The following is a 22,857-nucleotide window of genomic DNA, read 5'->3' on the forward strand; positions in this document are numbered from 1 at the left end:
AACGTAAAATTACTGAAAAATGTTAATTTTACCCGCGAAGATTTAACCGTTATTTAACATGGCGAAGTGTGAGTTCACAGTCTCATCATTGTTATACAAAAATACCGTTAAAATTCATAGTACTTGTTAAAACAATATTTTGTACTGTAAAATTACGCCAGTTTATAAATGAACATTACGAACTCCAACGTTAATTAACGTAATTGTTGATTTTGACCTGTTAAATTACGGAAAACAGTAATATGACGACGTAATTTAACCGCCAAACACATTGAATTTACGAATTCACCGTATATTTACATAAAAATTCCGTCGAAATACACGGACGATTTTTAACGTGTAGAAAAACGATATGTTACCGGAAATTTACAACAAAACACCAATCTATCGTATTATTATATAAAAAATACCGTAAAAATACAATCACACGGTAGTGACCCTTATTTTTACAGTAAATTTAATTACGGTAAACGTAAAATTACTGACATTTTTTACAGTGTACTCTGACACGGTGCTACAAGTAACCTATGGGGTGCCATACGCAGCAATAGTCCCTGTCAAAATCAAAATGTAATTGCAAACTTCAATGTCTAATTTATTAAAACGTAGGCGTAAATTTCTCAAAATGTAGATCTAGTTTTTCAAAATGAAGTTCTAATTTTTCAAAACGTAGTTCAAATTTTTCCAAATGTAGTTCTAATTTCTTTAAAATGTAATTCAAATTCAAAACGTAGGTCTGACCTGATCAAACGCCCTCTCCAAATTATATTTCAAAACGTAAATCAAAAACCAGCCTGGTTTGAAATGCATTTTACAACAACACTAGAAATAGACTTTTGCTGCGTATGGCACTAGACTTGCGAAATGTAAATCAAAACTAATCAGCCAAGCATGACGTGGGCCTGTTCCATTAATGATGGGGGAATCATTTTTCGCTGCAGTCCAATACCGTGAACAACGCTTCCAAGTGCGTCTGCTAATTTTTAATGGTCAGGCTACTGCGATCACGAGCCCTATGCTTGGCATTATAGGTTAGGCTTATGTGGGCTGGGATTTGCAACAAGGTCTTGGACGAGGCCTCTATACTATAGTAGGAGGACTAGGCCTCTATACTATAGTAGGAGGCCTGGACCTAGTCTAGACCTATAATATAATATCTGTATAAGTAATTATGATTACAGGTTTACATTGTACCAAGATCGATATTAACGATCGCATTTATTTTTCATTGAAAATAAAAGAAAACTTTAAATAATTTAACTTAAGGATTTTAAAATATTCCAAACCTGTACGCTTAAAAAAATAAATAAAATAAAAAGTAAAAACTTAAAACACAAACAACGCGATAGGAAAAAGATTGAGAGACGTTTTGGTATTCTGTACTGTATTTCTGAAGTGCCATTCGTTTTGGGGTTGCTACAATCAGGAGTTACAATCGATCCAACAAGGGAAGCACTATCTATTTCCTTACATTCCAAAAAGGAGGATTGGATGCTATTTAAATTTGATGGAGATGAAAAATTAACTGTTAATTCTCTTGTTAGAGAACATAGAATGGTACATGACTTTCGAACTGGTATGCCTTTAGTAGCCCTATGTACTCTAGGTGTAAATAAATACAGAGAATAGGCCAATTTTAGTGAGAACTAAACCTGTTTTGATAACGTAGGGCCAATATACAATGCAAAGCAAATTTATCACAAAATCAGAAGCATGATTTCAAACATCAGAACCCAGCTTTTATTGTTTAAAACTGTCGGGGCCCCATTGAGCGAAACTACGGTATTATAGTTTATATTATATTTTTAAAACTACAATGTCGGGGCCCCTCACGCCTGGGGCCCTGGCGCCCCCCTTCCCCCGTCAGCGCCCGAGTGTGACGCCACTGATTGTAACAACTGCAGATTGTAGCAACCCCAAAACGAACGGCGCTTCAGAAAATACAGTACAAGTAGGCCTATACAAATTATTCTCGCAAACTTCATATCTATCGCGTTGTTTGTGTTAAGTTAACTTAATTTATTTTTATTTTTCGAAGTGTACAGTTTTTTTGGATATTTTAAAATCCTTAAGTTAAGTTTTTTTTTCTTTTAATTTTCAATGAAAAATAAATGCGATCTTTAATATTGACCTTGGTACAATGTAAACCTGTAATCATATATGATTACTTATACAGATATTTTAGGCCTAGACTGGGACCAGGCCTCCTACTATGGTATAGAGGCCTAGTCCAAGACCTTGTTGAAAATCCCAGCCCACATAAGCCTAGCCTATAATGCCTAGCATAGGGCTTGTTTTCGCGGTACCCTGACCATTAAAAATTAGCAGACGCACTGGAAGCGTTGTTCACGGCATTGGACTGCAACGAAAAATAATTCCCCCATCATTAATGGAGCAGGCCCATGTCACGCTTGGCTGACTAGTTTTGATTTACATTTTGTGTGTCTCAAATTCTGTTCCAAAACGTAAATAAAAACCAGCCAAGCATAACTGGTTTGAAATACATTTTACAACAACACAAGACATGCGAAATGTAAATCAAAACTGGAACAGAATTTGGAGAGGGCGTTTGATCAAGTCAGAAACGTTTTGAATTTGAATTACATTTTAAAGAAATTAGAACTACATTTTGGAAAATTTGAACTACGTTTTGAAAAATTAGAACTTCATTTTGGGAAACTAGATCTACATTTTGAAAAATTTACGCCTACGTTTTGATAAATCAGACATTGAATTTTGCAATTACATTTTGATTTTAACATGGACTTTTGCTGCGTATGGCACCCCATAGTAACCGAGCTTGAGTGTTACATTAGGCTGGGCACTAAAAATCCTTTTAATACAATGTTTCTCAGTGCCACAAATTACGGCATTCGAAAGTAAGTTTCATTTTTTGCACTTCAATTTTTGTGCAACCCCCTTTTCATAATTTCAACCTAGCGCTATTAGATATAAAGATGGATAAATATTGGATGTTGCTACGAGTTAAAGCTCTGAGGCTTCGCGCACGTATATATAACAGTTGTTTAAGGTACACACAACATTGCCTAACACTATTTCTTTAAGGTACACATGCCAAAAGCAAGAAAGACAAGAGCAACAACGTCATCGACGGTCACCCGTCCACCACCAACCACGTCTGCTCAACCACCAGCCATCACTGACATTGACTACGACGAACTGGCTGACACTATTATATGAAAACAGCAGTCTGCTACCAATATGCCGGGTGCCAGCTTAGTCAATCCATTGGTAACTCAACCCAATACCTGTGATGGCATGGAATAGTCCCCACGGCGCTCGATCAAGGTACCAGAGTGGACGGCATGCTGTCCAACATAGTCAACATACACTCGAGCAACCCAAACCATTCCACACAGATCGAATTAACCGACGGTATTCCGTTAGCAAAAATGGTGCCAAAAAAATAAAAAAAAAATTGGCAAAACTAGTAGGTAGATTTCAAAACACTCCTACCATCATTTAAGAAGATCCCTGGGTTGCGAATATTACGCCAGGCAATATCAACATTCAGCAGAGCAACTCCTATAAACAGTCGTTAACAATTATTCAGTGCTTGGCGGCGTTTAACAAATTATCTGCTGTACTTATTAGGAAAACCCTAGACCAAGTACCACATCTGCTCAAATACCATAGCTATATACTCGACTTCCACCTCCATGCCCAAGTTGGCACGTGGCCGCGTAAATATGACGAGTCGAACACAGTGTGTAAGAATCGAACACAGAGTGTAAGGATAGGCAATGTTCTATCTAATGTTATAACTTCCAATACTGGTGCACCACAGGGTTGTGTGTTATCACCCTTAATTTTTACATTGTATACCAGCGACAAACTCATGTCATATAATTAAGTTTGCTGATGACACTTGTCTAACAGGTATTATAAAAGATAATGATGAGAGGGCTTACAGACAAGAACTTGATAACTTAGTAAACTGGTGCAATAACAATTCTATGATTATAAATGTAAGTAAAACAAAGGAAATTGTATTTGATTTCAGGAAAAATAGTACTCAAAAATCACCTTTAAATATAAATAACATTGATGTTTAAATTAACTACTAGTGAATATAAGTACTTAGGAGTATGGATTGATGATAACTTGTCTTGGTCAACTAACACTGAAAAATTGTATAAAAAACCTAACCAAAGACTCTATTTCTTAAGGAAACTGAGATGTTTTAATGTCGGTCGTGATACATTGTTTCTTTTTCACCAGGCCATGATTCAGTCGACTATGTCATTCTGCTGTATCATATGGTACAATAGCCTAAAAAAGACAAATGCTGGTAAATTACATAAGATTACAAAGTTAGCTAGTAAGATAATTGGTTTGGATGTCCCAGAAATGGAAAATATTAATTTTGAAATTATTAGCAGGAAATTTAAGTGTATATTACATGACAACACACACATATATAAGTAAATATATCAACTTCAGCAAATCAGGTCGCATTATTCCCTTATTAAAGAAAACCTCTCGTCATAACAACTCATTTCTCCCTTCTGCAATCCGATTGAACAATGCAAGTTTCAAGAGATAATCTATCTATAAGTGTATATACAGTAGTTAGATTGTATGCTTATGTATCGTACATATTTTATATTTTTCTATATTAACTAATGAATTGTATCTTTATTTTAGAACCTTTTATTTATTTATATAGTGTATTATGGTGTACTGCTTCTTAACCTTGGAAAGAGAATTTCATGTGAACTTTTACGTGACAATAAAGAGAAACTGAACTGAACTGAACTAAGTCCTTTACAATGTTACGTCAGTCCTTGGGTCTATCGTGGAATAAATGGGTTGATGACCTCAAATGGAAAGCTACCACATCCAAATTAACACAAAAGACAAACAATTTTCGTTTTTGTCGCATCCGCTTCTGCTTCGATTTCAACAACGGCGTCCCATGTACATCATCCTCATGCCCATTCAATCACGTATGTCAACTCTGCCGGGCTCCCTACCCAAAGCTACGATGCTTCAAACGACCCCGTAGCACGGTTCCAACTCAAGGAAATAGTAACAACAATCCGCATCCACGAACCTCAGTGTCATCAACTCAAACAAAGAAGCCACTCCCTACACCCGTTAACTAATACCGTCAAAATGAATACTTGGAGGGCTACAATCCACAACGGTAAACTAAACTTGTCAAAGGTTTTCGATTTGGATTCATCCTCGGCTGCACTTTACGCCCACCTCCAGGAGTATCTCAGAACCATGTAAGCACCCGAGAATACCCCGGGGTAATACCCAAGTATATTGCAAAGGGCCTAGAAAGGGGCCGCATTGCTGATCCATTTCCTACTCCTCCATTCGACAATTTTGTTGTTTCTCCTCTAGGGGTCATTCCCAAGTCCTCCCCTGGTGAATTTAGAGTAATTCATGATCTGTACTTCCAAAGGAGTAGCTCTGTCAACGAGGGGATACCAAGCGAACTTTCACTGGTTTCGTACGATTCAATTGATACCATTACTTTGCTTGTTCAAAATTGCAGTTCAGATAGCCTTATGGATAAAACTGACATTCAAGACGCTTTTCGCAATCATTAATGCACAAGACTATCCACTCTTGGGATTTCAATGGGACAGTTTATTTTTTTACAACTGTTGTTTGCCGATGGAAGCTAGCAGCTCTTGTCAGATCTTTGAAAAGTTTAGTGCTGGGGTGGATTGATATAAAACGGTCTTAACTAGTAGTCTTAACTTCTCGAATTAGCCGGCTTTGTCACTTAGACGGTTTTACTAAAGTCACGCCGCTAAGACCATTGCTATAAAACTGTGTTCGTTTAGACCACGTTGAGTATTGAAACGCAAACAATCACTCCCTGGTAACAAAAAACTGAGGGCTCTGTTACACATAATGACTATTAAATAAGGTGTTTCTTCACGTTACGCTTGCTCGGTTCCTGAATTAAACAAATGAACATGTAAAGATGAATATAAACAACAAACGAAGACACTTTTTACAGAGGCAGAGAAGTTTGCTTTGATTGAGTACTTTAATGAATCGAAAGAGATATTACTTCCGCAATTTAGCGCAAACGTAACGCCAGAAGAAAAGAGAAAACAGTGGGATATTGTCCTGCGAAATGTAAATGCAGTGAATCCAATGGTAAATCGAACTCGCGAAGAAATAAAAAAGAAATGAAAGAATCTGTTGGCAGATGCCAAGAAGGATATAAGCAAGGTAATATCTTATATAGTTTTTATTATTAATTTGTAAGGGTGAAGAGTAGGTATGCTTATATAATTAGGCTTATGTAGTCAAATAAATAATTTACAAAAAAGACCTTCTTGTAATGATGGATAATCAATGTTAATTTATGTTGATTTTAACTTGCAGTATCATAACCCAATTTCACTTTCATTATATAGTAGGTGAAACATCCTGCAACAAGAGGAGGACCTCCCCATATCCTTTCCCCAACATCTGATTTGATAATGAAAAACGGGGAAATGTTGGCAGGAATCACTGCAAGGAGTGAGACCGGAATGGGTAATTCTGAAGCTAACGAAATCGGTAAAATATCCAATAGGGATTACATTAACCATGTTGCATCATAATTATAATTAGGCCTACATTATATATCGAAACTATCATTTAATCAAAATTGCAAATACAATTATATTATAATAAACTACCGGTATTTATTATTTACAGTTACCATAGAGGAAGACGGCATAGTTCTTCCCAATCTGGCAGCAAGAGACTACAGTCACTGCTACTGCTACTATACTTCCAGTAGTAACAGTAGGCCAATTAGTAGTAGTAGTGGCCAATCAAAGAAGCGACGTGTGGCTCAAAATTCAGAAGAGATAGACGAATACATGGAGTGGGGAATTAACTTGGCGAAAACTAAAATAAACAAATGCGAAAAACAAGAGTTGTAATTAAAGGAAGAAGTATAAATGTTGAGATTGCAACAGCAAAAGCTGCAATTGGAGACAATTTTAATGTCACAAGTACACGTGAATTATGAGCAATGAATCCACACTGCAATTTTCGAAATACTAATCAATTTTTAAACAGTTAAATATTATTCATATTTATTAATTCGTAAACATTTCTTATGCACATACGATAATTTTTTAATGTACGACGAACGAACTTAGGCCATGTTAATTATTTTAATTTAAACATACTATTCAGTAACTGTATTTAACAGATATTATATCCTTTAATTTAATTTAATATAATATGATGCTGTAATTAATAATATTCGTCAAAAATTAAAATAAAATACAGGGTATAACAGTTTATAAAATTGGTGTAATTCTTTTAGTACAATATTCATCATCTTAAAGCCTGTGCAATCGTATTTCGAACGATTCTACCATCAGCTGCAACGGGTCCATTGTACACTTCCTCAACCTGATATTGTTGTTCGTTTATCTCCTCATTTATATCTGGCAGTTTCATGTCACTGGACATGTTGGACAGCAACATTGTGGCAGCAATTACTGCACACATCCTCTGTGGAGACATTCATTTTTCCTCTTGCATGCATCTGAATCTTCTAAACCAACACCCGATCTTTCCTTCGATTATGCTTCTAGTTACTGTATGTTTCCTGTTGTAACGACGTTGTTCTGGTGTGGTTCTGAATGCATATCCCTTGTCTCCGATCAAATACCCGTTGACTTCTCCTCTTTCGAATACTGCGAAAAATCCGTGAATCGTGCGTCGCTCCTGGCCATCTGATTACAGCATTTATGAATTTCATTTCTTGATTACACACGACTTGCACATAAATACTTTGATATCCCTTTCTATTTACATACATACATTTATTTTCGGTTGGGGCTTGCATTCGAACGTGAGTGCCGTCGACGGCTCCTACAATATTCGGAAATCCAGCTATATCGTTAAATCCGATCTTTGTACACCGTAATTCCTCATCAGTGTTGGGAAAATAGACGAATTGTCTTAATTTTCTTTCCAATGCTAATGAGACCTTCCTTATAATTTTATAGACAGTAGATTCGTGGATTCCTTTAAATTAAAAAGCATTAAACATATTAAACCATCTTTAATTTGGAATACCTCGCCTAGGCCATAAATGTTGTTTTTAACTTCATATTTATGTAGTTTATTATGATCTTCTAGTTACGCTGATACTAATAACTTATAACTAGCTGTGTAATGCAGTTTTAAAACTCCGATAATACTGTAAACCTACTTGCAATATCACCAGACACATTGTGGATAACACCCGTTGGACAGAATCGTAGGGCCGTACACATTTGTAGTACGGGTGGGATTGAATGATTCTTGTTTGACTGATTCAAATCATCAATAATTAAATCAGTTAATCGAATAATTTCTCTACGCGGAAATCTATATTTCCTATATTCTTCATCGTTATGGATTTCCTACGGATGAGATCGATCGCGGAATATTCGTCGTTGGAGTTTTTGACGAGCTAAGCCTAGTATCGGTAACACCATGTTGAAAATGATTTAAGACCGTTTTAAGCCTCCTCGAGTAGGCTTTAAAATTTAAGACGGCTAACTGCTTAGACCGCGGTATAGCAATGTTCTATAATTATAGACCAGTAGTGACGTCACGATTATAGCCGGCTAACCGTTAAGACCGTCTACACATCAGTGGATTATGGGAAATAAATTTGAGTTTTGGGCAATGTCTCACTTACTGGACGATTTCTTTTTTCATCAGCCCTAAAAACTCCTCTAGTTGCGCTGATATGCTAGCACGTTCTATGTTTTTATGCAAATAGATCAACGTTCCCATTAAATTAGAGAAAACGGTTTCACCGAGAACTAAAATTACAATCTACGGAATCGAAGTCGACTCAGTTGCCATGAAATATCGTTTGCCCTTCGAGAAACTACAAAAAATTAGAAACAAACTAACATTGGCGACAGATCGCCGGACCATGACACTTAGAGAACTACAGTCTTTAATAGACCTCTTCAATTTTGCCTGTGCGGTGGTACTCCCAGGTCGCGCCTTCCTCCGACGGCTTATGAAATTAACCTGCAAAATTTCAAACCCCTTTCAAAACATTAACCTTAATCGAGAGACCCAATGTGACATGCATATGTAGTTCAAATTTCTTACATCTTTTAATAGGATATCTGTTTTCCTCAACACCAAATGGCTGATATCCGACTAGATTGGGCTGTTTACTGATGCTTTAGGAACCATCGGCTGTGCAGCTGTCCTCGGTAAAGAATGGTTTGCATTTTAATGGCATTTCAACTTATTCACCACCAAATCGCAGTCAAAGAACTTTTCCCGATCGCTTTTGCTTTCGAAATTTTGGGTAAAATTCATGAAAAGAGAAAAGTTCTTTTTCGCTGTGACAACATGGCTATTGTCAAATCCTCCAAAGATCCCATAATGCGCCTACTTAGACGATTAGTACTATCGTCTCTTAAACATAACATTCTATTTCGTGCAGATCATGTCCCAGGGTTGCAAAATATCATTGCTGACCTCCTGACTCGCTCACAATTCCAGGCAGCAAGACGTTTGGCACCAAACCTCAACGTGCAACAAGTGGTAGTTCCAGAAGAACTCTTACATATCTAAAGCCTTCAGCGAGGTTTGTCGTTTCTGCCTCCCTCTCCAAAAAAAAAAAAAAAAAAAAAAAAAAAAAAAAAAAAAAACAGAAAATATATAAACGCACCTGGGAAATATTTACTGCTTGGCGGGGAATCAACAACGCCCTTTCCAGCGATGTTGAACTATGTAATTTCATTGGTCACCTCTTTAGATCTGATTATGCTGCACGTTATATTTCCACACAAGTCTAAGCTATTGGATACATTCATTGCGCCCAAGGTTGGAACGATCCCACAAAATCATTACTAGTGGCACGTGTGATACGAGACTCCCTATCACCAAAGAGATAGTATACAACATACTAGGAGACGTGGTGCACATTGCACCAAACCTTTCCATGCAAATTTTACTTAAAGCAATCTTTCCAACCGCCTTCCATGCTTTCCTTCGCGTAGGGGAGCATGCTGCCCACAGAAACCTTGCCTGCACAGTTATTCAGAGGGACGATATTGTATTCTCTGAAGTCGGGGTACGTATCACTATCAAATATTCTAAGACACCGAGGGGGAAGCCTTCAATATATTTCCTTATCAGTAGGTCGGCGGGTCACACTTTTCCAGTGCGGACTCTTGAAGTATACCTCGCTTATTTTAAGCATGTATAGGGACCCCTCTTCCAATTAGAGGACGGGAATCCATTTTTTTGAGGGCCTCAGCCCCTCACATTACTCTGGCCATAGTTTTCGAATTGGGGCTGCAACCTGGGCAGCAGAAATGGGGCGCCCCAAAGCGGAAATTCACACTATGGGAAGATGGAACTTACAAGCCTTCAGCAATTACATCCATGTCGCATATGTCGGTCTGTGATTTCAGCAATTATCTGCAGGGGCAATAAAACGCCGTGTAATTCGCAAACACGCCAGTCAGCAGAGAGCTGCGGTAAAATTACACTCATAAACGTTTCATCTACAAATCGTCCTGGTTAACCTGTTGTTACACCTTATCCACATGCCTTTCAGCATGGCTGGGGCAGCACGTCAAGCAATACCTGTCTCTTATACACATCTAGATGTGTATAAGAGACAGGTTCAACACCCAACGCAGGCAGCAAGGCCATGGCCAAATGAATATAGTATGAGAAGGGATTACGACCGAATCACACCTACATTTACTCATAGAGATTACTGTAACCATATACATAGGTTTTAAATTAAGGCATGCTTTAATAAATTATTTTTCACATAAAAGTTCGGCATACGCATCTGATAAGATGACCTTAGAAACCCAAAAATAAGTTAGAACGTTTCAAGTAAACTTTAAAATTACGCATGCTGAGTAGCTAGATGTATATGGTTACAGTAAATGTAGGTGTGATTCGGTCGTAATCCCTTCTCATACTATATTCATTTGGCCATGGCCTTGCTGCGTTGGGTGCTGAACCTTTCGCGGTCAGTGGCACCACGGCACCCTGCCGCTTGGCTTGTTAGCAACTTTTTAAGAATTTTTTCTATGGAAATTAATTTAGGGACCGATCGTGTGCGACGGTCCTTTGTCTTTTGTCGTAATAAAACACGACCGAATCACACTATATCTGATCATGTATTACATTAATGTGTACAGTGTTTGAGGGTGACGGTCAAGAGTGGGTGGGGTCATATAGTTAATTCTTAGCCCAGTAGACACTAAGCATGTTTACCATCTGAGAGTGATGTTTTTCCGAGCGTCTGGAGGAGTATATTCTTAAAATCTGCTCACCTTAGTCCCAACCATAGTTGGGCTGATAAGAGGCTGGTGCCTTCTATCTATTTCCCGCACCCCCGTCAGGATCTGCCCCTGTCATGATAATGATGAATTAAATAAATCATTTTTTTTTTATGTTTCTGAAAGAAAAATACTAACTGATGTTGTGTGTGCTTCCTATCACCTTGGTCCTGTTTGATGGTAAGTTAGACGGTAGCATTTCCACTCACAATAGTGTAGTTGCATATACCACTCGCACAAAAGTAAAATTCAAAAAGAGGAGAAAAGGAAAAACCTCTTGATTGCTTTTCAAAGTACTGTACATGCAAAAATAGAAATTGGAGTGACTTGTTCAAGTTTATCCATGAAGGAACATGGTTCATTTGTTTTTTATGGTTCGATTACGTCACAAGCTGATTAGTAGATAATAAGTCATTATTTTTATGAATGTCAGTTTGCATGGAATATGTAAGCGGGCATGTCTATGATTACCTCAATAAATTGAAGAAAAAAAGATTGATGATGAGTATTTCAGTGGCAGATTCAAGGGGTCTCAGCCGGCCTACCCTCACTATTTTTTCAAAATTTAAAAGTGAAAAAAAAAGAAAATTTTATTCAGATTTAAGTATGAGCGCGCTATTTCCGCCAACTACAGGTGCCATAATCATAAATTTTCTTATCTCATCCCTAGTTATGGTGAGGGCTAGGTAATCTACACTCCATATGTAAAAGTCACTCCCTGGCCTCCCCCCCCGCCCCTCCCCCTCTATTTGGAATTTCTGAACTCACCTCTGTATTTTGAAAATGTAGTGTAGAAATAAATTTTAATTGCATTCCTCAAAATTAATTAGATACGACTATAGACGCCAGAGCTTCCGTGGGATTAGCCCATGGACCCCACTGTGGGCTTTTGCAGGCCTCCGGCCTTTGCCAAGGGCATTTAATAATAATACAGAATATTACTGCTACTAAATTTGATAATAAACATTTTCAACTAATAGTAAAGCTTTAACCTGATGGTGTTGTTTGAACCGCTATAGGTACACTCCAATCTCCGACAATCTCTTCGTTATTAACAACTCTAGAAACAACGTCATAAGCAACACATGTTGATAATCCCGATATCTCGACTTCTGTTTGCAAACCGTCTGTTGTGTTGACAATGTCATGTTCATTCCCATCTTTATTTTGGTATCGCACTTGATATCGAAGTATATCATCACATTGGATTTGCTCAGGAGCATTTGAAACGGGCTATAAGTACAAGAAAGGCGAAAGACTTAATATCGCTAACACATTGTATCTTTATATTAAATTATATTATTCAATCTATCCTGTCTATGACATGCCATTAGTCAGCGTGAGAACACGTGAAGATCGAAATTAGGATTGTAATATTTAAAATAAACATACGCATACCTACCTTAATTGTAAGGATAATCTCATTACCATCCGCTGTTTTCAATTCTATATCCGGCTCATATAAAGGCTCTTTAACAAAAGAATAATTATTTGATTTACAATTATTTGACGTCTATATTACATAGCAAAGCAAATTACATTATTATGGCAGCACAATAAGGCCAATATTGTGTTGGCCACGTTTTGTTTAAGATGTAAACAATAATTGTGAGATTCTAGAACTCAGCAAAATAATCAAAACGTTCACATGTAGATGGACTATTACAAACTAGGCCTACCGTTAGACAGGCATAGACCTCGCCGTCCGACGCCTGAATATCAAATTTTTCCTATCAAAATAAAGTTATTCATTGCCAATCCATAATATTGTGGTCTAAAAGAACAATTCTAGCCATATTAAACGATAAAAACTTCCCTGTAAATCGTTGCTTTCGATTGCACTTGATATCGAATATCATCACATTCTATTTGCTCGAGAGTATTTGAAACAAGCTACACGTACACTAGAAACGAAAGGCTTAATATCGCTAATCCTTATCTTTATATTAAATTATATTATTCAATCACACCCTCGGTGTAGAATACCCCTCAGACTTGTGTGATCTCCTGCCACCGAATTTCCGGAAGTATAACTGCAGCCCCCGTCTTGTTCGAGAGCTTGAAAGTTTTCCCATAGACTAAATGTAGTAGTGTCCTGATGAGAACTTTCAAGACACATTTTTGTTTTCAAATGTATTTCACACATTTATTATCCATCTTTTATAGTTTATATGACGCATTCTTAGATAACCCTATACATGTTAAAATTCTACTCATCGCACAAACACTTCAACCAAGTGGTGTAAACAGTGGAAACAAAGGGAATCCCTATCGATCGGTTTGGAAACACAGCAACCCCCTCCTCCACACCTCACACCATCCGAGGGCACGACGTGGTCAGGAAGCTCGCTGATATCGCAGTTTTCTCTCCTGTGTTACTGGGATAAAGCAGGGATAAAATATAAATATTAAAATATGAAATAAATATAATAAATATTTAAATATTAAAAAAAACTAATATCAGATTATTGTGAGTAATAAATGTTCATTTTATATAGGTTCCTAGCCGTTTGGGATAGACTGTATAAGACTGGAGGTGGGGTTGTGGGGCTGTGTCGCCACTCTTTTCGCGCAACCATCCTGTTTACTTTCCAGCAAGTTAATTCCCATTTTGACACCTGGTTAGAGGGTGTCTTGCCCAACTAATTGACACGTAATATTTGTACAGTGAAGGAAACATCCGACCTCAGGCTTGAGATTCCGAACATTAGATGTTTCGCCAACCGCTTTACAAAGCAACTACTTTTTCGCTTTGTCTTTTTGTAGAATGCGAAACAACTTCAAATTAAAAATTACTACCAATGAAATCAGCATAAGATTTCAAACGTAGAAAGGATGATAAATGAAACGGTGAAAAAATGGTATAACAGTATTACAGTAGTAACGGGACGATGACGAGACGTCTATCGAATAAGTGAAGAACAACGTCAACGAGTATGAGTACGTGTACGTGTACTTGTACGTGATTCACTGAAACGTGAAATAACCATAAAATACAAATAGCATAATGCAATACAATAATGATGAATGAAAGTATTTTAGCTATTAATTAATAATACATTCACCCTTGACAATCTTACTAGTCTCTTGAAATTAAAGTTTGCCTATAATTTAGTATAACAATTATATGCTTTATGTAGCCAGCGTAGGCCTAGCCTAGGCATACAAATAATGTAATTAACTATACGTCCATGGAAACATGCGTGCGTACAGGCGCGGCTGCCGAGACAACCGTCGAATAAAAAGACGTTAGCGTACGCCTTCACATTTAAACAGTAAGAATCGCCATTTATCGATTTAATCATCAATTAAAACTAACAGTATTTCAATACTTAGAGGATTAACATATAAAATGATCGAGATAGCTCAATCTACATCTATCAGAGTATTCTTACAACTAAACATTATTACTTTAAACTCTGGTTAAATAATTATTTATCATAAAACTGATCATCGAATCACAAACAATCAATGTCAATCATAAAAATCTATACAAAAAGATAGCGTAGAATACGTACGCTTGCCAAGGTTTATTTAACATTAAATTATGCATTCTTAACTTAGTTTACATTAAAATATACAGCGTGAATCAACTCACTAAAGTTTTGTAGACATTTCAATTAAAGATTTCGCAACTCTACAGATTCTAGATGGCAAGGCAGGCTAAATTAAGTACGAGAAACTTTACGTACACTTCTTTCCAAATGCCGCCATGGTCACCTTTGTTATACGTCAGTGTTATGACGCCCTCTATATATCTGATTAATTAGGGCATTATACCTTTGAGTGATGATCCATGAAATATATATAATACATATATCATTATTTAAAGGACAAAGTGAGATATATGAAATATATATAATATATTATATTTACTAATATCAATGACATTATAATAAATTATACAACCGATAGAGATAATGTAAATGATGAGGATGATAATGGTGGTGGTGGCGATGATGGTGGGGTGGTAGTGGTGATGATAATATCAGTAAGTAAACACCCTTACTTGTACATATAGTCTTTGCTGATCCATGTTCACTAGGTGGTCCATCGGTCTCTATGCCGCCAACTAATCTCGAGTGTCGTGTGTAGAATTCAACAGTCGTATGTGGCAAGAGATTGTCTATGGTATATACACCGTGCTCAATGTTATTAACTGTAATGAATGAACTTGTCTGCGATGTTTTGTACCATAAATTACATCCTGTAATAGTTCCTGTTCCAAAGTCTTGAACTGGATTCCAGCTGCAGGCTGCAATCTTTAGAGTGGTTGCTGTTTGATCCAAAAGTGTTGGTGGTTTGGAACTGTAAGGTAGTGCTAATAAAAAATAACCTTCATCATAATATTTATTTTTTTAAATATAAGGGTGGTCAAAGATACATTAAATTTATTTTAATTAAATTATGCGACATATTAAACCATACTGTAAGGTCTTTTTAGTCATTTGATTTTTGAAATTTTATTATAAGATGATATAATATTACAAAATAAACACAAATAAAAAAAAAACTGTGATAACAAAATTTCGATTTCGTTTGTAGAAGAAATAGAAGTAAATTTCATTGGAATCCTAGAAAGAAAAGTACGTTTACAGACATTAACTCTAAAAACTACATTTACAAACAACAACTCTTCTAAATGGGACATTGCAAAGAGGACAAGAACGCAAAGTAATAGAATTAATAGGAAAAAAAACCCTACATAATTTAACATTATTCCGAGCAATAAGAATTAAAAGCCGGATACACACTCCGCAGTACGACGGTTGTACGACCGTCGCACGTCTAATCCTACTGTGCTCCATGAGAGCGCTGAAGACGGGACGCCGTCTGCTGATTGTCGGTGGCAGTCTGAACGGATCTCATTAAAAATTATGTTGCGCGCGAGTCGTCGCGTTGCATTCTACATAGAATCGCGTCTAAAGACACACAAGTTTTACTCAATTTGCACACATGTACTATGAACCATAACAAATATTTTCAGATGAGGCTCAAATTAACAGCGCTCTCTATTGCTATAAATGGTAAATTTCTATTTTTAGCCATATTCAAAATAAAATTGTACTTTAAGTCAATCTTATTTCTTTATTTATATAATTAATAGTAGTCACAATAATATAAATATTAGTGACACATTGTATACGTCTATATAAACGTGAACATTTTAGCCATATTTATGTAGGAAAAATATGTACTACAAATTCTTTACTTTAAGGTTAATGATAATTATGCTTAAACGTAAGAATGATAAATATATTCAGTGTTTTAACGTAAAAATCCAAGGTAGAGGCTCAAGTCCAGAACACCCTCTATTGGCCAGAAATAGTAAATTTCTATTTTTAGCAATATTCAAATTAAAATTGTACTTTAAATCAATCTTAATTCTTGAGTATATATATATGAGTAATAATATAACTGGACATTGTATAACTTACCCTAGTCAGTTGGACTTGGCCTTTCTCACACTATGAATCTATGATTGTCCGTTTTGAGCCTAAGCTCTGAAGTTTGTGATACATCTTAATTAAAAGTTTTTTGGTAAACAAGTTACTAAATCATAGAGAAAGAATTTCTCTATGATCCAATCAGGAACTCTAAAAGTATCGGGTGACTTACGTGAGACACACCACCATTACTTAAAGTATAATAGGCAAACACCCACATTTCACTGAGTCAGTAGTCAGATTCAATTTAGTAGTTAGGAGTACACAGAAGAAAAGCACAGAGCTGAGCTCATTCCACTCGAAAAGGGTTCTCTAACATCTGAAACCTGGAGTTTAGCTCATTGTAACCAACGTAAAGTTTGTGTGAATAAAAGTTTGCAGTGTACTAAAAGGAACTACTACTAACTACTCATTCAAAGTCACCAACAACTAACCTATATATTCAACAGTTTTAATATGCGACATGTTTCTATAAACCTCTGAATGCATTGCAAAACATAAATATTTTTTTTAAATAATTGTATTCTAATTTAATATTTTTAAGCATAGGCCTATCTACTATCATTATTTGTATATAATATAAAGAATTTGAAAGACAATTGTAAGAAATTTACCGTTTCAGGCCGATAGAGGGGTACTCTTGACGTGAGTCCCAAACTGAATATTGCTATAGTTAATGGGCCTAGTTCATGTTTGCCAAGTTTCATGCTTTATCACAAAGTGCACGATTTTTTTTGACATAACTGCTTGACATTTTTAGTCTGGCTAAAAAAAAGAGCAAAATGTAAGGCTAATCTTCGACATAACACAATTTACACACCAGAAGGAACAAGTTTCCGAGCAGAACAAAAAACATTAATAATTACACGCTGACTGCGATTTATAAGATTAGTAGTTAACTTAAGAAAAATAATGCAATATTTTTTCTTTCTTTTTGCATATGAGTTGTTTGTGAGAAAAGCAGTCGAAGGCTTTGGAGAAAACAGTAAAAATAACGTCACATTGGAGTTGATGAAGTAAACTGTACGTGTATCGTTACCTATGCTGCAGTCTTTTCCAGTCCATGCTTCGTGACATCCATTGTCGCAGCTCCCATCGCGATTACAATCGGCCGAGTCTTTACAATGACATGGATAGTTACACAACACACCAAAAACGCCAGAATCACAGGCCAGATTAGGCATTAGTTCTAAAAGAAATTTAAGCATCATTATTATCTTCAAATGTTGAGTCTAAGAGTAAAAGTTATGTCTACATTAACTTTTAAACTATTACCATTTTAGTGTTCACATTATAGGCCTATCCTATTTTAAAATTTCCTATTTGATTGTCTTCCTGTCCTACGTGTAATAGCGTCCACTTAAAACATATCACAGTATGGAAGACTAGGATTTATTGGATTCAAAATCGAAAATGTACACATACTTACCAAATTAATCATGTGAATGTTAGATAGAATGTCATAAATTCAGTTGTTCATTGTATTTAGCATATAATGTTATTGAACTCCCCAATTTTTAAACATCATAATGTAGCTTGGCTTAAATTTAATCAAGTACTATTTTTTTTATGTAGCCTTACATTACCTTTGTAGCCACTTACAGATTGAGCACTAAATAGGAATACTACAATTATTATTAAATACAGAAGGTTAATTCAATTTTCTATTGAACTTTTGTTTTCCGAAACAAGATATAATTACAATATGTAATTACATTTGTAACTAATGAAGAGTAGTATTTCTAAATTGGATTATATGACTGTACTGTTTTTTTTTTTAATAGTTTGCTATTTTTTATACGAAATAATTACAAATGAAACTACTAATACTCATAACATTTGACAAACAAAACTTGAATATACCTTGACAAGCTGGTCCCATGTAACCGGCCGAACACTCGGATGAACAATCCCCTGTTTTTCTATTACATACTCCTAAATTACAGTGACATACTTGGCGACAGTCTGCACCATAGTGATTGCTATCACATGCTGAAAAAAAAAATAACAGAACAGAAAAAAAATTGGTAGTCGTTTAGAGCGTATTTCAATTGTTTTGAAAAGACATGTAACGAGTGACAATGTTACGTTTATCGTTTCAATTAAATTATGCAAGATGTAAATCCTAATTTGGGTTACTTGTTGGTGTACTGGGCAATTTTTCCTTTTTTTCTGATATAATTAACAATGTAATGAACATTAGGAGCATCAAAGTTATAAAGGGAAACAGCTATAACTATCCAAACCTGTATTGCAATTGTTTCCTCCATATCCGTCGATGCACGCGCAACCGGCAGGATCAGGCGGACAAAATAGTTGACCACTACAAGCTTCATCACGACCACTACTACATACGTTATCGCAAGTACGTCCCCAGTTGTTTGACCCACAACCTTAACAATAAAGTAAAAACAGGAAGCATAAATCGTACAAATAGATATATTTTGACTTAGATTAAAGAAAAATGAATAATATGTTTATTGAATTATTTAAGAATACGAATAAAAATTGAAATAAATTTTAACAAAAAAAAAATGGAAAAAATGAATGAACCAATGCGCTCCAGATCATACATTACGTTTGTATAATCAAATACATCAGGAATATCCTACGCCTACCTGTTTCGCAGTTATCTCCTTTGAAGCCAGCAGGACAAATGCATACACCATTCTTGTCGTCACAAACTCCACCGTTATAGCACACAGGACAGTCCATTTCACATTCAGGGGGACTCCATTTTGGAAATGGACAATCTAAGTAAATAAATAAAAGCGAAAAACTAAAATAATATTTAGAAAATGAATCTCGGGGAGGGCCAGCTCCTGTTGGGGCTAATGCAACCCCTCCCCCCCCCCCCATCGAGGAAGAAAAGCACAATTCGTCTGGGAGAAATAAAATGTATTTTCTACATGGCCTATTAGTAGATTCTAAAATCTATTAAATACAAGATTTTGAAACCCCTAAATTGTCGCCCGATCATGCTATTTTTTTTTTCGTCGGGGACATCGCCCCCTTCCTTTCAAGGACGTCGGACTTGCAAATTCTGGTGCCCTATTTAATACAATCATTAACTACACTCATCAATGAAAGACCAGGCAAAGAATCAGACAATTATTCGTTGGTGATGCGTAAACATTAAGCAAATGTTCGTATTACGCCATAATAACGCGAGACAAACAGATGAAACCACTCGTACTGTTGGTCCAACGAGGGCTCACATTAACTGTCATTAAAGGAGCCATGACATTTTTTAATTTAACCACAAGATACAAGATACAAGATACTTTTATTGTCACTTATAGAAAAAAAAAAGTCACAAGTAAAATGTTTTCCCTGAAGCTTTTCCCTGATGCTTAATGAATATAAATATAAATACAAAAATAAATACAGAGGTTAGTACAAAAGACCACTATTCCAAGACTTCCTAATCTATTGGTATAATTGTTCAAAAAAAGGTTCATATATTTAAACAAAATTAAAAAAAATAATTGGCATTCTTTATATATATATATATAAGATGTGTATAAGAGACAGCANNNNACACTTATTCTTAAATTTTAAACATTAATAATATAAAATACTAGCTGTCTCTTATACACATCTAGATGTGTATAAGAGACAGGTTTATGCTGTTTTCTCTGCTTTGTGTGCTTTTTTGTAACTTGTTTGTTGTGATAAGGACATCCCAGAAAATCAGCCTTATGAGTGGGACTTCCTAATGAAAATAAAACGAACGAAACCATTTTAATATTTTCGACTTTAGAGCAATACATTATCATTTCAACATTCTTCATTTTGAAATTTTGACATCAGATACATAATACAGTGTATTTATATAGCGATGCTACATCAAAATCGTAGTGCTGGAAAAAATAAATAACCAGTTTTGAACTTGTTACAAGCAATAGTTATGGGGGTAACATGCATCTAAAGAAACTATAACTGAATAAAATTAGGAATAATTGTAGCATATTTTCACTAATTTTGGCACAAACGCAAACAAAGAATCGAATGTTATTGCATATAATGGAAATATGTGAATAACAGTTTCAAGAACCAACACAAAATATGTAAAAAAAAACAAAAAAAAAAACCTAATATTAACTAATGTACGTGTTGCACAGCGCTGAAAATGTGAAATATTTTGAAATGCGTAAAATAATAAGACGTGCACTCTGCTCTAATTTTGTCAAAAAAGCTTTATTATATACCGTACGTTCTTTTTATTCCCGTTTTAACTGTTTTTTAAGTCCCTTTGTAATTTTACATTCAATTTAGCTCATTGCCACGAATTGTAAGTTTTGAATACATAATTTAAACAAAACAAGTAATTTTGATGTACGCGTACTTGCGCGGTATCATGCGCGCACGGAAAATCTAGGAACATGACATTCAACATTGTCCTGAAGTTTACGCCTGCAGAATATGATGTAGAAATGACAATTTGTTAGGATGATATGTTCGATAATTACTGAACACATTGAAAAGCTTATTGTAACTATTCCAGACTATGCCAAATGATCTTTGAAGTTCCTAAAGTGTCACAATCTCTGATTAGTAATAATTAACATTTTTTTTTTTAGATATGAGGAGCAGAATAAAATAAAGACCGGCAGTGAGCAGATTTTAGTTTTTTTGATTATACTATGTTCAGTAAGAAGAGTAGTATCAGATTCCGAAAGTAAAACTGATCTACCGTAAAAAAGGGAAATGCTCTTAGAAAAGTAAGTTGGAAAAGTAGGGCCTATGACTGATGCATTTAAGGAAAAAAAAAAAACATGATTTTGAAAATGAATCGCATATTTACCTCTAACAATGAGTCTCATTACTCCGCGGTTGCTGTTAACGGGACTGCCATCAGTATAACATTCATATACCCCGTCATCTTTAGCGCGTATATTTGAAATCATAACGGACGATTCACCGCTCCACATTTGAATTGCGTCACCATAATTTTGTCTCCATCGCAAGTTTGTATAATTTCCGCCTTTACTGAGTTGGATAGTGACAGATTCCCCAATTCCGACAGTCATCGTTCGAAACTGCATTCTAATGTCGGCTGCGGAAAAATACATAATACCAATAATAATAATAATAATAATAATAATAATAATAATAATAATAATAATAATAATAATAATCTTTATTTGAAACTTCGCTTTTAAAACAGTGGCAAGCGATGACGGTGCGTTCACAAGAATATAGCATACAACATAGAATTTATAATAAATTAACACATAAATAACACATAAATTCAAATTTTCTTTTGTTTCGTATTTTCTTTTGTTTTTAATAACCTATTCGTTTTTCAAGATGAAGTGCTCCCATTATCAATAAAGGCATAATGTCTTAATAAAGGATCCATTTCAAGCCATAATCTTATTTTGTACGACATAAAATACAATGTGAATTGAACCGACCCACTTCCTTATTAAGGAATCCTTATTAAATGCTGATGATTGTTCGCAGGAACTTGTACTTTTCTTTTAACTTTTTATTTGTGAATTGATGACATTTGTCCATAGGATATTCGCTACTCTTACAATCAGTGCACGGTCGTTTGGTAATGGTGCGTTCGAAACTTGAACTTTTGGCAAATGTTTTTTTTTTAGGTGCTGGTTTTTCTGTTGTATCATGACAGGGATTTTTAAATTCATCCTTCATGGCTAACATTTAGTACGTATGATCGTTGGCTTTTTTTTTAAATTACATTTTCACGAAGTTAACAACATCATTAAATTTAGTAGTTGTTTCCTTTTCTTTGTGTTTTTACACTACATTTCTCCCTTTATCGTGCAAAGGTGTGGAGAATTCCGATATTATTGTTCGAATGTTTTCAGAGTAATCAATTATATCAGCTTTTTTTGACTGTCGACTGCGTACATACATTCAAGAAGACAGACGCTATACTACCCTGCTCTGAGAAAATACATTAAGAATGGTTGTCCATAAAAATCAAAGATTTGGTGGCAGACGTCAAAAAATGGTTTTCTCTCAAATTTTTACTATGATTAGATACTTGAGTAAAAAACATATCTATGACATTTGTTTAATTTTTTAGCCTTCATTGTCATGGCAACGACCCA

At 35.5% G+C, this 22,857-nt stretch overlaps 2 protein-coding genes and 1 pseudogene across 2 annotated transcripts in view; all 3 read right to left on the reverse strand.

Annotated features, from left to right (window-relative positions):
- LOC117124523 overlaps positions 1-7,467 on the reverse strand; it is a 12,543-nt gene extending 5,076 nt beyond the window's left edge. The window contains exons 1-2 of the mRNA XM_033270777.1: positions 7,371-7,467; positions 5,929-5,941 (exon numbers count right to left, since the gene is read on the reverse strand). Of these exons, the coding sequence (XP_033126668.1) occupies positions 5,929-5,941; positions 7,371-7,467 (110 nt within the window). The remainder of the gene's footprint in view (positions 1-5,928; positions 5,942-7,370) is intronic.
- Positions 7,468-7,588: 121 nt separating this feature from the next.
- Positions 7,589-8,483, reverse strand: LOC117124530 (annotated as a pseudogene).
- A 3,670-nt stretch (positions 8,484-12,153) lies between these two features.
- Positions 12,154-22,857, reverse strand: part of LOC117124556 (angiopoietin-1 receptor-like) — a 35,224-nt gene continuing 24,520 nt past the window's right edge. Inside the window, exons 3-10 of the mRNA XM_033270826.1 lie at positions 21,579-21,830; positions 19,390-19,524; positions 19,018-19,164; positions 18,635-18,763; positions 17,811-17,960; positions 15,334-15,645; positions 12,727-12,794; positions 12,154-12,557 (exon numbers count right to left, since the gene is read on the reverse strand). Of these exons, the coding sequence (XP_033126717.1) occupies positions 12,312-12,557; positions 12,727-12,794; positions 15,334-15,645; positions 17,811-17,960; positions 18,635-18,763; positions 19,018-19,164; positions 19,390-19,524; positions 21,579-21,830 (1,439 nt within the window). The 3' untranslated portion in view covers positions 12,154-12,311. The remainder of the gene's footprint in view (positions 12,558-12,726; positions 12,795-15,333; positions 15,646-17,810; positions 17,961-18,634; positions 18,764-19,017; positions 19,165-19,389; positions 19,525-21,578; positions 21,831-22,857) is intronic.

This window comes from Anneissia japonica, unplaced genomic scaffold (genome assembly GCF_011630105.1).
Source record: "Anneissia japonica isolate Jap-2015-1 unplaced genomic scaffold, ASM1163010v1 scaffold287765_len193233_cov156, whole genome shotgun sequence".
Taxonomy (NCBI): domain Eukaryota; kingdom Metazoa; phylum Echinodermata; class Crinoidea; order Comatulida; family Comatulidae; genus Anneissia; species Anneissia japonica.